Genomic DNA, 15,675 nt, shown 5'->3' with positions numbered 1-15,675 from the left:
TGTAGAAGCAGCTGCTCTTTTGTTTGCAGCATCAGTACATATTGTTTCTTTCTCTGTACAATTTTGAATCAATTCAAGTGCCTGTCAGGAGAAGAGAATGTTTACCCTGAACCTGGTTATGTTTTTGATAGCAAAGTGCTTCTTTTGTTGCGAGGTATTTTGAATTGGTGAAATCAGGCCCTCCAAGTCTGATATTTCCTGGAAATGTCTAAAAAAGCAAACAGTTCCACAACTCACTCTTCACTAACATTTTACTACTGTACCTGGTCACTCAAAGGTTGATGAGTAGATTCCTCAGTGTGAAGGAGATGAGGTTTCACTGAATGTTTCATTGACTAGTGTAAGGTAACAATACAAATGACAGGGAGCCACCAGTCTGTCTCTGAAGAGATGGGTATATTTAGCTTTATGTTTTCTGTGGTATTGCATCTTCTTAAAAAAATATGCAAATGCAAGAGCTATAAAGTTTACTGTTAAAAATACAAAGTAAGTCTTCCAACTTTATATTATTAAACAATAAATAAAGAATTAATAAATCATCACCAATAATTATTAGTGCACATACACTGCCTAAAAAAAGGGGTGGGGATACATATAGTAAAGATTTGAGGATTTAATCATTATTGCAGTCATTAATATATTTCTGGCATGTATGCTTGGCAACAATTCTTTTAACCCTAACTGATGCAGTGCATAGGTTATTATTATTATTATTATTATTATTATTTTTCATGTTGGAAGACGTATGTCCATATTATAAAGCCAAGATTCACCAGGCTCAAACTGTAAAAGAGTCCTGAACTTAACCCCATTGAATGTCTTTTGGATGTGCTGGAGTGAAGTTTAAAGATCCCAAAAAGATGCACACTATTACATTTTGTTGAACTGCCTTTAGCATAGCATTACATTTCTGTTTTGGCATTGTTTCAATAATTTAATGCAATATCACAACATTTATTTTAATGCAGAAATCGTATATTGACAATGGGAGAATTGACCCACTCTGTAAAGTCAAATCCAGTACATCCTAAAGACTTGCAATTCATACATGAGGATGAACCACGTTTTCACAATCTGGGCCTGATGAATCTTGACATTGTCATCATTGAATATGGACATGGGCATGTCTTCCAATATGGTTGTCTAAAAAATTAAAAGCTACACTGCATCTAGGGTTAAAAGAATTGATGCAAAACATACTGTACAACATGCCAAAAACATATTAATAACTGTACTAATAATCCAATTCTCTTCAGTATTGCACATTTAAATCCAAATGTTGGCTTTTTTGGTGTATTTAGAGATATCATAGGGATTTGAACCATCTTAAAAATAAATATTCAGCTCATAACTGTTAGATGATAAAAAAAGAAATGTAACACTGTTAAGAAGGAGAAATACCAGAATTTAATACTCTTAAAAGAGTAAATGAAAATCCCTCAAGGCATACTGGAGGCAGCACATTGTCCTGTCCAAACTAAAACAACAAGCCAACTAGGGTGGAGCAACTTTTATTATTGTGGCTATAGTTTTCTGTCGAATCAGCCCCAGTGGTATGAGGAATTTTAAGGCTTTGTGTCACATTCCACATGTACTCTGGCCGCTATAAACCTCCTAAAAACTCTTGCCTTTTTACTTAAGTATATGTTTCTGTCATGTGCGAGTGGCCAATGAGACGTGGTTAGAGTTTCCAAACATTGATTTGGATGAAGATAACTTGAGAGAAGAACATAAACACTGGAAAGGAAGCCATCGTCTCCATATAAGCAACACAGCTAACATTCCAAATTGGAATTTATTCTATAATCCCAAGCGCTGACATTATAATTGGAATTGCCAATTATAATCTCAGCATTTGGGATTATAGAATTGAAGGGATAGTTCACACAAAAATGAACATTGTTAAAATGTACTCACCCTAAAACCCAATCTCATGTCATTCTAGTGCCTTTAGCGGTATTTTGTCGAATTTAATTGGTATTTTCAGGAGACCAAAACATGTGATCATACTGGTCATAGCTTTTTGAATTCGGACAGCTTTGGCTGAGGCCTCTAAGCAGCATGGCAACATCTGTTTAGTCTGGTCATTATATAGTTGGCCGCTTGGATCAATTTCTTATCTGCATCTGTCACAAGATTCCACTAAGACTAATGTGCATTACTACACATGCAACTGTTTCTTCTCAAATCTGGAGACAAGATTGGATTCTTCTATTCTGGTCTATTCTTGATGCTCATCTGGAGTCTTATCTCCACCCAAAACTATCCAGCGGTGCAAATAATGGCCCATGTTGAGACCTGTCCCATCATCAGATGTGGTGGTAGTGCTCAATCTACTGCTGTCCTACAAATCAATATTAAAACCAGCTAATACACAAATATAACCTTGAATTCAATAGAGCTTTTAGCAGTCAGTGGTGAATGAGAATGGAATTCTGCAATACAAGCCTCTATAAAAATAGAAATCACCAGCATGAAATTATAATGGTGCTTTTTAGATAATGAACAGATGGCTATTTAAATAATACATATATTATATATAATTTCAAAAACTGGATTTAATTATTTGTGTGCATTAATTGTCCCACTTCATCTTAATTTGTTAAATATAGTAAGAATACTGCTTTCAGGTAAAATGGGACTATTCTAAATTATGCTTATCATACTCTGTATCATGCACTGTAATAAACAGTAAGAACTAACATTACTAATAGTTCATATCTGAGACAACTGTTTTAAAGATTGTGTAGTTCTTCAACTGCAGCGTATTACATATAAATTTTAATAAATATTGTTTAAATACATTCACCTTTAGGATGAATGAAGCATAAAATTAGCTGACATTAAAATGATTTTATCTGTGCTCCATCATGAAATTACTAAAATCTGTCATCAACTCCTACTTTGGAGCAGTTCACCTTATTTTGCATTTCGTATGCCATTACAAATGTTGCAATGCACTTTGTAACACAACTACACCAACCACTGACCTGAATCTGCTCAAAACAGATCTGTACAGATCCTATCAAATCATAAAATATTTTATAATCTTGGCCAATCTGTGGTGAGGAGCCAGGGCTAGCACACCTTGCATTGAGTTTGCCATCAGGTCCCTATAGGCCATGACAGACTGCTGATAACACAATGGCACCACGTTCTGACGCAGAGTGGTCGCTTTATACCGAATATGAATGACCTTTTAATCACAACAAAGTGGGCCTGAGAATTTATAAGATGGTCTGTTTGTGTCTTAGATGTTATGGTGCTTATGGGAACTCTTGAGCTGTATTATGAAATGAAATGACATTCATCTTAGGACAGAGATGATTAAAAAATATAAGATGACTGATTATATGTCTACCTCTTCACATGTTTAACCTGCTGAGAAAAGTGATCTTAAGTCTTGTGGCTGTTTATATTTCTTCTTTTTCTTCAACTGTTGAAAGCCTAATGAGAGGCAACTCTGTAAGCTGATTTCCGCTTCACTTGCGCAAGAGCTCTGTTTAAACTGGGACAGCACCACTGCTTAATTCCACTTCAGTGCTGGATTAGAGCATGTCATTACAATGATGCTATGATTACCTAGGTTTCTAAAAACCAGCATTAGTTAAAAATTTGTATTTAAATGCAAGGACTAGAAAACTATTTCACAAAAAAGACTTACAATATATTTTTTGTGGTTTTATAAATCAATTTAAAGCATTGATTACATTTAACAAAACTTTGCACCAGTTTAGTTGTTTTAAATTTGCTAGATTGCACCATTTTGTTGTTTTTAGCCCATTCCTTTTATTAAAAATCTTTATGTCATATTATAAAGAATATGTCAGGAGTGAGTGTCAGAAAGACAGACAGAGATCTGGTTTTATCCAAATGTTTATGAGAGGGCCTTTCTGGACATAGAGGAGTTTCACTCTCTGGGCAGCTGTTACGTCGCATTTACCTTAGTTATATTTAAGTTTTAGACATACCTTAACTTTTACACCTCCTCCTATGAATTTGCAGTGTTTCCTTTATGCATAAATTAAAAATCCATAAATTTTGAATTTATGCATAAAAACAACTGGATGGAAATATGAATAAGCCTACTGTTACATCATGTTTAGAATTTATATCATGCTAATTTAATTATGTTTTTATATTGTTCATTCCAACGCTATCTCACGACCAATTAGTAGGTATTTTACGAGGTGGCTTATTCGTACGAATTTGTACGACCTCACTCGTACGATTTTATACGACCCCAGTGACGGTTAGGTTTAGGGACGAGGTTAGGTGTAGGTCATTCGTACAAATTCATACGAATTGTGCAAATCGTAAAATATGTACGATTTGGCAACAATCGTATGAATTTGTACGAGCGTGGTTGTACAAATTCGTACGAATAAGCCAACTTGTGAAAAATGTACGGAATTGCCATGAGATCGGGTTGTTCATTCTGTTGAAAAAATGTTTTATAAAAATACATTGAAATTGCCAATAAAAAATATTTTAAACAATTTAGGTTTGTACAGTCGAGTTTTGAGACATCTGATGAAACTTAAATTTAAAATGAAAATATGAAAATTTAATTTAATATTTTTTGGCAAAAAATAAAGGACAAAATATTTTTGCATTTACATATTAACAAGGTCATTTTCAGGTATACTTAATAAAAATAAGAGTAACAGAAATTTTTTTTTGCTTATATTGTTGTGTTACTTTTAACCCACCTGTGTGTTACTTTCGTCCCAAACGAAAAGGTCGAAAGTAACAATGTGCAGCTTATGTTCAAAGTTAAATTATACTGAAGTCTACTGAAGGCCACAGCAGAAATATATCTCTGTCTACAACATTATCTTTTAAAAGAATGTTTTTCTGAAAAATGGTACTTTCGCCCCTGCTCTCCCCTACTGAACACTTACAGCAATGCAAACAAAAAGGCCATTCATTTCCTAGATGGCAAATGACAGCATTGAGAAACATTTCTTACCATTCAATAATAGAAGACCCTGCTAAATTGTTATACCTGACAGCTGCCTCTACTTCCTGGTGCTTTTAAATGCTCTTATATTTCTCACATTATATTTAGAATTTCTGTTAGTACTAACATAAATTGTCAGACTCATTACCAGCCGATCTCCCTGTGCCAAACAGCCACTCTGACTGACCCGTATTGAGCCCTTAAACTGTCAATTGTGATGTAATTCTAACCACCTTCTCAGCTTGAATTAAATTTTGCACAAAATCTCAGTCAATGATAATAAAGCTGCATAACGTATTTTGTGTTCACATTTGTAATTATATATAATACAATAACCCAGCTATAATGTTAACCTTGTAAGGTAACCTAATAATCTGCACCTGACTCAATGACAAACACATTTAGTCCGTTCCTTACTGCTGAAGTAATGCAAGGTAAGGGCCGTTTCAGACCAAAGCTTATCAAGGCTGTATGTATTACTATTTTTAAACACTTAAGAAAGACCATGATGGGTTTAAGGCAACAGGTGGACATGTTTATATTGCTGCTGAGTTACATCACTTTATGGGAGCATCATCTCAACACCACACAGACTGCCTGTCATGAGCTGTTGGTCTGTACGGAACTGCAAAATGTTCTTTTTAATCTGTATTCAAGAGTTCCCCAATTTATCAGATCACATTTATATATTTTTAACATTTATATATATATATATATATATATATATATATATATATATATATATATATATATATATATATATATATATATATATATATATATATATATATTTATATTCAGAACGCGGCAGCAAGATACATTTTAAAAGAATACACATCACACCTCTGTTTATCAGTTTGCACTGGCTATAGCTGCTCACATAAAATTCAAGACATTGATGTTTGCAAAACTACAAAACTACCACTGGCTCTGCACCCATGTTGCTTCAGACTTATGTGCCCTCTAGAAGCTTGCGTTCTGCAAGTGAACGTCGCTTGATTGTGCCATCCCAAAGAATCACAAAGTCACTTTTATGGACTTCTAAATTAAATGTTCCCTCCTGTTGGAATGACATCCCCAACTCAATCCGAGCAGCTGAGTCCTTAGCCATCTTCAAGAATCGCTTAAAATCCATCTCTTCCATCTTTATTTGAGTCTCTAACTTTAGCACTCACTATTCTAATTCAATTCTTAAAAAAAAAAAATCTAACTACCTTTCTAATCTTTTTGTATTCTATTTTCTTTTAATTTATTATGCAATTATGTGTGTGTGTGTGTGTGTGTGTGTGTGTGTGTGTATATATATATATATATATATATATATATATATATATATATATACTAGCTTGCTCTATTCTTTTTCTTTTCTATCCGTTTTCTTTTTATTTATTATTATTTAAAATCCCATGTTACGTGTACTGTGTTGAGCTAACTGAGACTTATTATAGCAATTATATATCATTGCTCTTTTTGTTGTTTTTGATTGCTTCCACTCTCCTCATCTGTAAACGTAAACGTAATATATTTATCATTTAATATTGAATGTATGTATTTAACTGTAACAAACTGAAATCAGTCAGCCTTGAGATGCTATTTCTATTTCAACTGACATTAAATATTACTTCTGGCACGGGAAACTGAATACATTAAAGTTGATTTAGTCTAACTAAATAGTATTTGATTATAAAACTAGTTAATTTATATCTTACAGCACTACTAAACGATACTGCTAAATATTTCTGAAAACAGTACAGGACTAGTCATTAATTATTCATGCATTAAAATGTGGCCTATTGCTGTGCACCAACCCTAACTGCTTATACTGAGAATTTCTTTTAATCATAAACCACAGTGTCACATTTTATTTTTAATTCATTCTACAAATCCAGGGGGCAAATATTGCTCCCTAATAAAAAGTTTCATTTTTGACACTGTTGTTCAACTACATGTACTTAGTGTTATTAATTTTTAATTGCACATTATTCATATTTGTATTATAAAATTATGATATTATGCTATTATGCTATATTATAATATTTTAGCTAATAATATAGCCAAATACTGTTAGACAATGTAAAATGATAGCAACTACTGCACATTCCTTTCAGTACACCCCCCCCCCCCCCCCAGCCCCCCACCAGTGACATCATTGTGGTGTCCATAGGTGGAGCTGTGGAGGACAAAGAGAGAGGGACTATACTGCCTTAAGTTCTCCAGCTCACAGAACTCCACATGAGACACACATGAGGGCAGGACATCAACCCCTACGACACGATGGTAAAGATAATGATTATGATGATGGCACCAGCACAGACTTATTTGCTGCTCTAAAGAGCACATTTCTTCGATCTGTCTGCGTGACCACAAAGAAGAAGCCATTGGATGATAATCTGCGCGGATCTGGAGGACACTGAATGGAAGTAAATTAGAGAAGAGGAGGCGTAAGAAACAAACGGAGGAGCGCCTCATTCAACACCCACCGAGCTTTCTTTGGGTGTAGAGTTTCACTTCAGGATTTTGTTTCGTTGGAGACAACACACTGTGGCACGAAAGGATCTGGATTTAACGGAGGGAGAGTCGGGAAGAAGCCGTTTTATTGAGTCATGAAGAAGAACGGTTCAACAAAGCGGGTAAGACATCGAGTCCACTCTTTTGTCAGAGAGGAGCGCCGCGAACCATCGTGCACTATGAAGTATGAAACTCTGCAGCATGTATTGTACACTCTTCTTAATTTACTAAAACATTTCCAACGCACCAATGCAGTACACGAATTATAATTATTTTATTTTAGCTGTAAATTTATAAGTCGACGTGATATTATTTCGCACGCCTTATTTTGGGAGTAGTTGACAAGCTCTAAATAATGAAAGGAGTAGTCTAATGCTGACTTTATTTTATACGCATGTTTAATTCACACGGCAAGGTACAACTGAAAGTTTGCCTTGATTTATTTTCATATCACATCAAAAATAAACAGAACCTGAGTACTATAACAAGAAGCCAGTATTACAGTTTCTAGAAAACTGAATGAGACTGCTGTCATATGACTAGGCCTATATTTAACAGATTATTTTTCTTTTTAATTCAGACTGTAACTTCATATACACATTTTCTAACAATATTTATTCATCTAAAACATAAATTCTAAAAACCCAAAAGGAAACTCTCAAGGGAAGGCATGGTTTGAAAAATTCTATTTATCTTCTGGAACTACAAGCTGAACACTTAACATGCAGTATTAATGAGACGATTAAATTACTGTCCAAAATGAATAAAAAGCATTATAAATGGGACTTCCGATATTTCCTGTCTAGACTAGCAGGTGAAGAATTGCCATGTTTCATACAGAATATGATAACATGCATAAATAACTGAGGAAAGTCTTTTTCTGAACAATAAACAGATTATGGATATTGCTCACTCTGTCTGTGAGATCCCCATAGTAGAAATATTTTTTTCTTGTTATTATTTTGCATGTACACAGCCTTTTCTTATCACACTCAGTTCAGACTGCAAGATCTCAATGTCTGCAATGTCTCTCCCACTCTAGAGACTACGATTGTGTCTCAAAACCTAGTGAAATACCTTCCTTGACAGCATCATAGACCTACAAACACCTAGAAATGTTGTTAAGTCTTTGAAACACATTAAGTTAGATCATAACCAACTGGAAACCTGAAGTCCCACAAGCATGTCTTTGTTTTTTCAGGGACCTCAGGATGCCAATCAACAGCCCATGCAGCCCGACAAAACTGGCTGGATTCGCAAGTTCTGTGGCAAAGGAATTTTCAGGGAAATTTGGAAAAGCAGATTTGTTATTCTGAAAGGAGAGCAACTCTACATTTCTGAAAAAGAGGTTAGTTTTGGACAACCCTTTTTTGCTCTTAATGCTTTTCTACACATTATCATTCGATTGATGAGATGCTACTTGTGTAACATGCTTACAATGATATAAGTAATGCCTTCAGTGTGAGAAAGGAATAAATGTGTTCCAGTTGTGTAAAGGCAAAGGCAACATAAGTGTACATTATAACATAAAAATTATAACAGTTATTGTTTTCTGATTACTTATTACATAACTTTCATGTGAACAACTGTTCAATGACAATTCATTTAAAAAATACAAATAAATAAATTAAGCAATACAGTTTATCTTATGTGTAACATATGCAATATTTATTGCCCTGATTATACATAGTAATGGGTTTTAAAATACATGATGTAAGTAAATGATGACAGCCAAAAATAAATAAGTTGAGCTAAAAATACAAATTCTGTCATCATTTACTTATGTCATGTCTTTCAAAACCCACATGACTTTTTCTTCATTGGAAAGAAGTTTTGAGAGAATGAAAGTAGATGACAACCAGGGAGTGTCAATCTCCAAAAACAACAACAAAAAAAGCTTCAAAAAATATTATAAAAGTAGTCCATACAACTCATTATTCTTCATTTTATGAAAAAACGGCAGTTTGGATTTTTGTACACAAAAAAAACTCAATGAATAAATAAATAAACTATCCTTTTTTTTATCCTGCTCTGCTCAGGTCAGGCTTGCTGTGGTTCACAGAGCTGCGTTTTTCAGTGTTAACACCTTTATTCTGTTGCAGACATTGTTCTTGAATTAGAGGCGGATATGCTGAAATTCCAAACATGATGAGATAAACATGTAAACATACACTTGGCAAACTATCATTTCCAAGTCCAATGCAACACATACTGTCAAGCATGTGCCTGAAATTGTGGTTCCCTTCACTTCTGGATAAAAAAAAAGGTTTAAAGAGAGGTTAAACAAGTTTAGTATGCATGAAGGAATAGGAAAATAAAGGGCCTTTATTCAGTGGTGAGGCTGATTTACTGCAGTGTGGGAGGAAGAAGGGAAGGAAAGCAGGATTGAGGTTGAGTCATGGTCACGCAGAAGACTGTTTGCTGTGCTCAGCATCAGATCAAACAATGCCGAGGCAGCATATGGGCTCTGGCTCACAGCTCAGAGGGAGGATTGACCCTTTTAGTGCTTAACAGACTGAGGTTTCATCATGCTGTCGTCTAGATGTTTCTCTCCAGCTGTCTAGACAGACAACAGATTTTAATGATCCGATGCTGTTGTTTTGGTATCACGTTTCCTAATAGATGAATGCCAAAATGATACCTATATTTACTTAGTGGTCTGAAGATCCTAGCTTCAGGGGTTTAATGTAGTTCTACATCAGGTAACTGGGCTTAAACTTTTCAGATTCTTTTATGAATATTTTTTTTACACAGTCTTTTTGGAATTAAAGGGACCGTTCACCCAATGCTTTCATCATTTACTCACCTTGATATTGTTCCAAACGCACATGACTTTCATCTGCAGAAACACAAAAGGAGAATATTTGAAAAATTGTTTGAAAGGCTTTCAAGCTTCAACAGTGTCAGAAAGCATCAAAGAGGATTAATTGTAGACTATTTTCAAAAATGTATTATGGAAACTAGTTTTTGCCAAAAATACCATCATCTACCTAGTATAAAAGTATAAGCACACCTTTCTTTAACAAACTGCACATTTTGAAGTATCTGCTGAGTAAAGACTAAAGTATTAGCACTGGCTATAGCAAGCACCACTGATAACCCACTGGCCATTCATTGAATGTGATTCTGCTTGAATCAACTTAACATATTTGTGTCAGATGATAGTAGACCGAAGGGTGGAAGTAAACTGAGAATGTGTCCTGTTAAACTCTTCCAGAAAAGCTCACATGAGCAGATGTCATGGGAGTGTTGTTTGGGGTCAGATTCCTGGCCGCTGATGTGGCAGATGTAGGGAGAGTCCATAGACAGTAGAAAAACTTTTTCCCACTTGCCCAGGACTGTCTTCACATTCACACACTTATTCTTGGAGAGAGTTCTCTCATGAATGCTTGAAAAAAATCTAAATTTAGTCTTCTGTCTTTTTTGTCCCTAAATGGCATCTACCAGAACTTCAACATGAAAGTAGAAGAAGATAAGAGCTGTCTCTCTGTGTCGTCTTGCCCTCTCAAGCCCAAATAAGGAAGCTCTGGTCTTCATCTACTTTGAAAGTATCGTATATTGCTCTTCTGCTTTTTGGAGTCATATGTGAGAAGGTAGACATTGATCTAATAACCACAGCTTATTCTAGGCTCGATACTTCCTCTTCACGATGTTCTTTCCCCATTTGCTCATCTGGTTTGCCTTTCTAAAATGATGCCACTGAAACAGCACTGAAATCCTAGTCCTTCCATGTGGGCGATTCACAATCAGTATCCACACTAAATAGAAACAGTTGTAACAAATGAAATGTAGTTTTGCTAGTTTCATATGAACACTCCATTATATCACCAAATTTTTTTTTCACATCATAATCAGTCAAGTGCTTTAATTAGTTTATGCATCCCATTAATCTCACTCCAGTTTACTTGTCTTATTGGTGCATATGTATTGCATTTCTCAATAAAGAGATCTGCAGATGTCAGATGTGCTGAATTATTCTAGCTTTGTGAACTGGTGCAAATGGAAAATGTCATAAAATGAGATCATGCAGTGCAATAGTAAAAGTAACATGTCTACAGACTTTACTGTATAATATGTCATACATGTACAAAAACGCAAGGAAAGACATGTGATTTTTTTCTTTTTACAATTGCCGGCATCATCTCTTTGGGGGACGGCGTGCAGTCGTCCACCTACATTAACACAAGAAGAGCAAATGAAATTGATGGATGAATCATTTCACACGTCAGGGCTTGGCACAGCTGTGACTCACTTGCTGGAAAGCGAAATCAACAGAGGTTGCCATGCCTTGTATAGTCATCAAACCATTTCTTCTCCTTCTGGTTTCTTTAGGTGTTTTCTTTTGTTTTCCGCAAAGTATCAAAAGGGATCTTGGTCACACTGTGCCAGATGATTATTACTGCAATTGCAAGTTGTTTGAAAGAATTTAAAAGGATGGAAGGGAGAAATTCCAGCAAGTTGTGGGCTGTTACAGTGTTACACTGTTACTCTGGAACAGCAAAATAGCTTCAGGAAGCTCGAAATGAGAAGCTTGTTGAACTGAAATGATAAACTCTACAATAGTGGTTCTTAAAGGGATAGTTCACCCAAAAAGGAAAATTTGATGTTTATCTGCTTCCCCCTAGGGCATCTGAGATGACTTTGGTAGGTGACTTTGTTTCTAGAGTAGAACACAAACCAAGATTTTTAACTCAAACTTTTGCAGTCTATCAGTCTTATAATGTAAGTGGATGGGAATCACTGCAAAAAAAAAAAAAAAAATGAAACCCTGTGGCCTGTGACAATACGTTGATGTGTAAAGACACAAAACAATCAATCTGTGCAAGAAACTGAACAGTATTTATATTGTTTTTTACCTCTGATTCAAGCAATGTCCGAGCTGTTAGAACTCTCCTGAATGCGTCCTCCTCAGGAGCAGGCATGTGAGGCATCTTATTCTTCTTTTGCTTTCTGGTGGATCACAGACTTATAAGTACATTAGCACCTATCTCTCAAGTGGACAGTTGACATTTCTAATCGAGATTGTAGATAGAGTGTCAATGGTCCACTTCAGAAATAGGTGGAGGTAATGCACTTATAAGTCTGCGATCCGCCATAAAGCAAGAAGAAGAAGATGCCTCACACGCCTGCTGCTGAGAACACGCATAGGCAGACACGCAATTACAATTTTAAGGGAATAATCAACAAATATGCAGTGCATAATCGTGCAGCTCTAACAAAAAGGCCAGGAAAGAAGGCAAAAACAGTTCCCATATCTTTTGTTGTTATTGTCAAAGGCCTTGTAGTTTTGTTGAATGTAGCTTGTGGTGATATGAATAAATTTTTAGCACTGTGTTTGGCCACAACTTGATGTCCAAAAGCACCACTTGAAAAGCAAAACCTGTTTTAAACCACTGTGCTAGAAGTCAAAGAGGAGACTCCTTCAAATTGTCTTCAGTTGGTTTGTAATTGCGGATGTCAACTTGTCAACACCCTTCATGAAGCGGCTCACCCTTTCTTCCCTCACCTGAGCAAGCAAACTTGCTGTATTTAACTCTACAAGATATCTCCGGCAGCTTTCACATCATAAAGCAGCATTAGTTGTATCATTCACAGATTTCTACTTAAACACTTTGCAATGATTTTTTTCAAATGTGGGCTGATAGGACACATTGCAGAGGAGTATTCATTTCAAATTCCTCTTTCATACACCCTCTCAACTGCAATGCTTTGTGACCGTAATGGACATTTATGAAAGGATAGACGGGTTAATAGAGAAAGCAAATATAAATTTGAATAGTGAAATTTCCTTTCATACAGAACTTGACCAGCCCTTTGAAAGACAGTGAAACATGAAACGATGTCTAATTGTCTCTAAATGATTCACCTGGCTTCAAACTGAAACAAAAGGACACCTGAACAGGAAATTCTCCATAATACAGTTGTGTTGAATAACATGAATATGAATACACACTGGAAACTGTGCATTTGAGCAACAAGAAAATGTGAACAAAAAACAGCAAACCTTAAAGGATTTTTTTTTTTCAGGCTAATACAAGTTGAGCTTTAAACTGCTGCCATGGGGTCAAAAATAATACTGAATTATATGACACAGAGTAAATTTATTAATCATCCACTTTTTCTTTGGAATTAGCCGATTTCTTTCTTAAAGCTTAAGTTTTCTGAACCTGAATCATTTCTGTAACCTCACACACAACAAAAATATTGTTTACAGCTCCAGACAGCTTTAGTTAGATAACAGACAGTATCTTGATTACAGAGTAGAAATCAGGCAGACCGGCAAAACTGTGCACTAATGATCATAGTAGTTCTTTGTCCCTTCAGTTTCTTTTGAGAGACAAGGCTTTGGCAAACGATTTTCTCTAGCTTTCTTTTGATTGTTCAAGACACTATTTTTGACTATTTACACTGTGTGTGTGTGTTTGCGTCTCCTCTGCAAAATGTGTCTGTTTAAAGCTTAATGTACACAAAATTAAATATAGATGATGCCCTTTATTTGCAGTTAAAAAGGTAATTAAGGCGAAAACTGGCTTTTTTTACCTCACTTAAATGCCTAATTTTCATTAATTATATAGTGCGTTATAAGTCATGACAGCATACTTCATTATTTTCTTGAATCTAATTGTATTGAGGAGTTCTCAGTGTCCGGTGTTGAGTGCAAATACTGTGTACTGTGCCCTGACTATCCTCTCCTGGAAAAAAGGATTGGATCAGATTGCCAGTTAATTGTTGCCATTGTACTGTGGGAACAGTAGATGTACTATTTGTACTGCCATTCCTTGTTGTGGCACCCCATTGTGCACTGGGTGTGATGCCAATCTCTTAAATACTGCACTGTAGAGCGACTCTGTAGTACAGGACACAACAAGATGTGTGCTTGCATGTATAGCCAGCTTTTTTGTCTTTAGTAGAGCGCTAATGGAAAAAGATGGTGACTTGATGAAAGCGTTTGGCAGGTGATGGCAAATCAAACCATGGTGTTCACTGCGAATCTGGGTTAAAAGGTTCTCTTCTGCCATAGTAGAAACACTTTTTGAGTATTGATGCACCTAAATGATAATTCTTGGCTGAAATTGAAAATTCTGGACACACTGGGCAGTAAAAACACTCATTTTAAATCAGCCTTTGTTTGGAATAATTAAGCAAATTCATATTTATATTTATTTCTTAATGACTTCTGAAACCTGTTTGGGATCTGAGTCAGTTTTCAGAAATGTACAATTATACATGTATTATTAATATTATATTATAAAAATACAAAAGTATTATTATAACAACAACTATTATGATGATTAATGATTAAATAAAAAATAAACTATTACTAGTATTAATCAATAGTTTTAGTCATTACATTAAACATTTTAAAACTACTAAAATTACCTCTTTAATTTATTTCAGAACATATACATAAATATTGAGATGTGTGTTATCAATTTTAAACCAGTTTAAAGCACAGTAATAAAACCAAATCTGTACTTTCTACAGGTCAAAGATGAGAAGAAAATCCAGGAGGTGGTGGATCTCACCGACTACGAGAGATCTGAAGAACTTCGAAAGGCCAAAAGCAGGAGCAAAAAGAATCACAGCAAGTTCACGCTTCTGCGTTCACGGCAGCCAGGCAACACGGTCAGTCTCTACAGGAAGTTGGGTTTCACGGCAGAGGATAATAGCTAATGGCTTTAGGTCTCAGTCAGCACTAGAGAACTGCTGGCATGCTTCATTAGTCAGTTTGCAGTCATGCTATAAGACAATGATCACCTGTTGCACAACTCAAAGTCTGTTTCACCTAAAGCATTCAAACAGATTGGAGCAAAAGGAAATAATAAGAAAATAAATAATTAAAAAGGTGTCTAGACTGGTTATTTGTTCATACAAACATTATTCAAACTGCTTCTGTAATCTGAACAGGACAATTCAAGAGTCACACCTGTTTGTAAACACTATTTTCTATACCAAACACTTTGTGAATGCAGCCATTTAAGGGTTAGTTCACCCAAAAATGAAAAACTATATAATTAATGACGCACCCTCATGTCATTCCAAACCCGTAAGACCTCCATTCATCTACGGAACAGATATTTTAGATTTAGTCCGGTAATAGTTTTTTTCAATCGGTTTATTGAATCGGACTGTCCGAAAGAACCGGTTTGCGGAAAAGAACTGAACTTCCAATTACTACTGGTGATCCGAAAACGAAAACCGAT

At 35.4% G+C, this 15,675-nt stretch overlaps 1 protein-coding gene across 1 annotated transcript; it reads left to right on the top strand.

Moving 5' to 3' along the window:
• Window positions 1-7,148: 7,148 nt before the first annotated feature.
• LOC113070246 (pleckstrin homology domain-containing family O member 1-like) lies at window positions 7,149-15,318 on the top strand. Its single transcript, XM_026243471.1, has 3 exons — window positions 7,149-7,593; window positions 8,673-8,819; window positions 14,957-15,318. Exons 1-3 carry the CDS (start codon window positions 7,567-7,569, stop codon window positions 15,143-15,145), a joined length of 363 nt encoding a protein of 120 aa, XP_026099256.1. The 5' UTR covers window positions 7,149-7,566; the 3' UTR covers window positions 15,146-15,318.
• The last annotated feature ends 357 nt before the right edge of the window (window positions 15,319-15,675 follow it).

This window comes from Carassius auratus, unplaced genomic scaffold, assembly GCF_003368295.1.
Source record: "Carassius auratus strain Wakin unplaced genomic scaffold, ASM336829v1 scaf_tig00003563, whole genome shotgun sequence".
NCBI lineage: Eukaryota > Metazoa > Chordata > Actinopteri > Cypriniformes > Cyprinidae > Carassius > Carassius auratus.
This window is presented reverse-complemented; position numbering and strand designations above follow the sequence as displayed.

Bases quoted from the DNA above. Each gene is read 5' to 3' on its own strand.
- LOC113070246 (XM_026243471.1), top strand. From the start codon at position 7,567: ATGAAGAAGAACGGTTCAACAAAGCGG. The intron at 7,594-8,672 runs GTAAGACATCGA...TTGTTTTTTCAG, and splicing joins AGAACGGTTCAACAAAGCGG to GGACCTCAGGATGCCAATCA. The intron at 8,820-14,956 runs GTTAGTTTTGGA...TACTTTCTACAG, and splicing joins TCTACATTTCTGAAAAAGAG to GTCAAAGATGAGAAGAAAAT.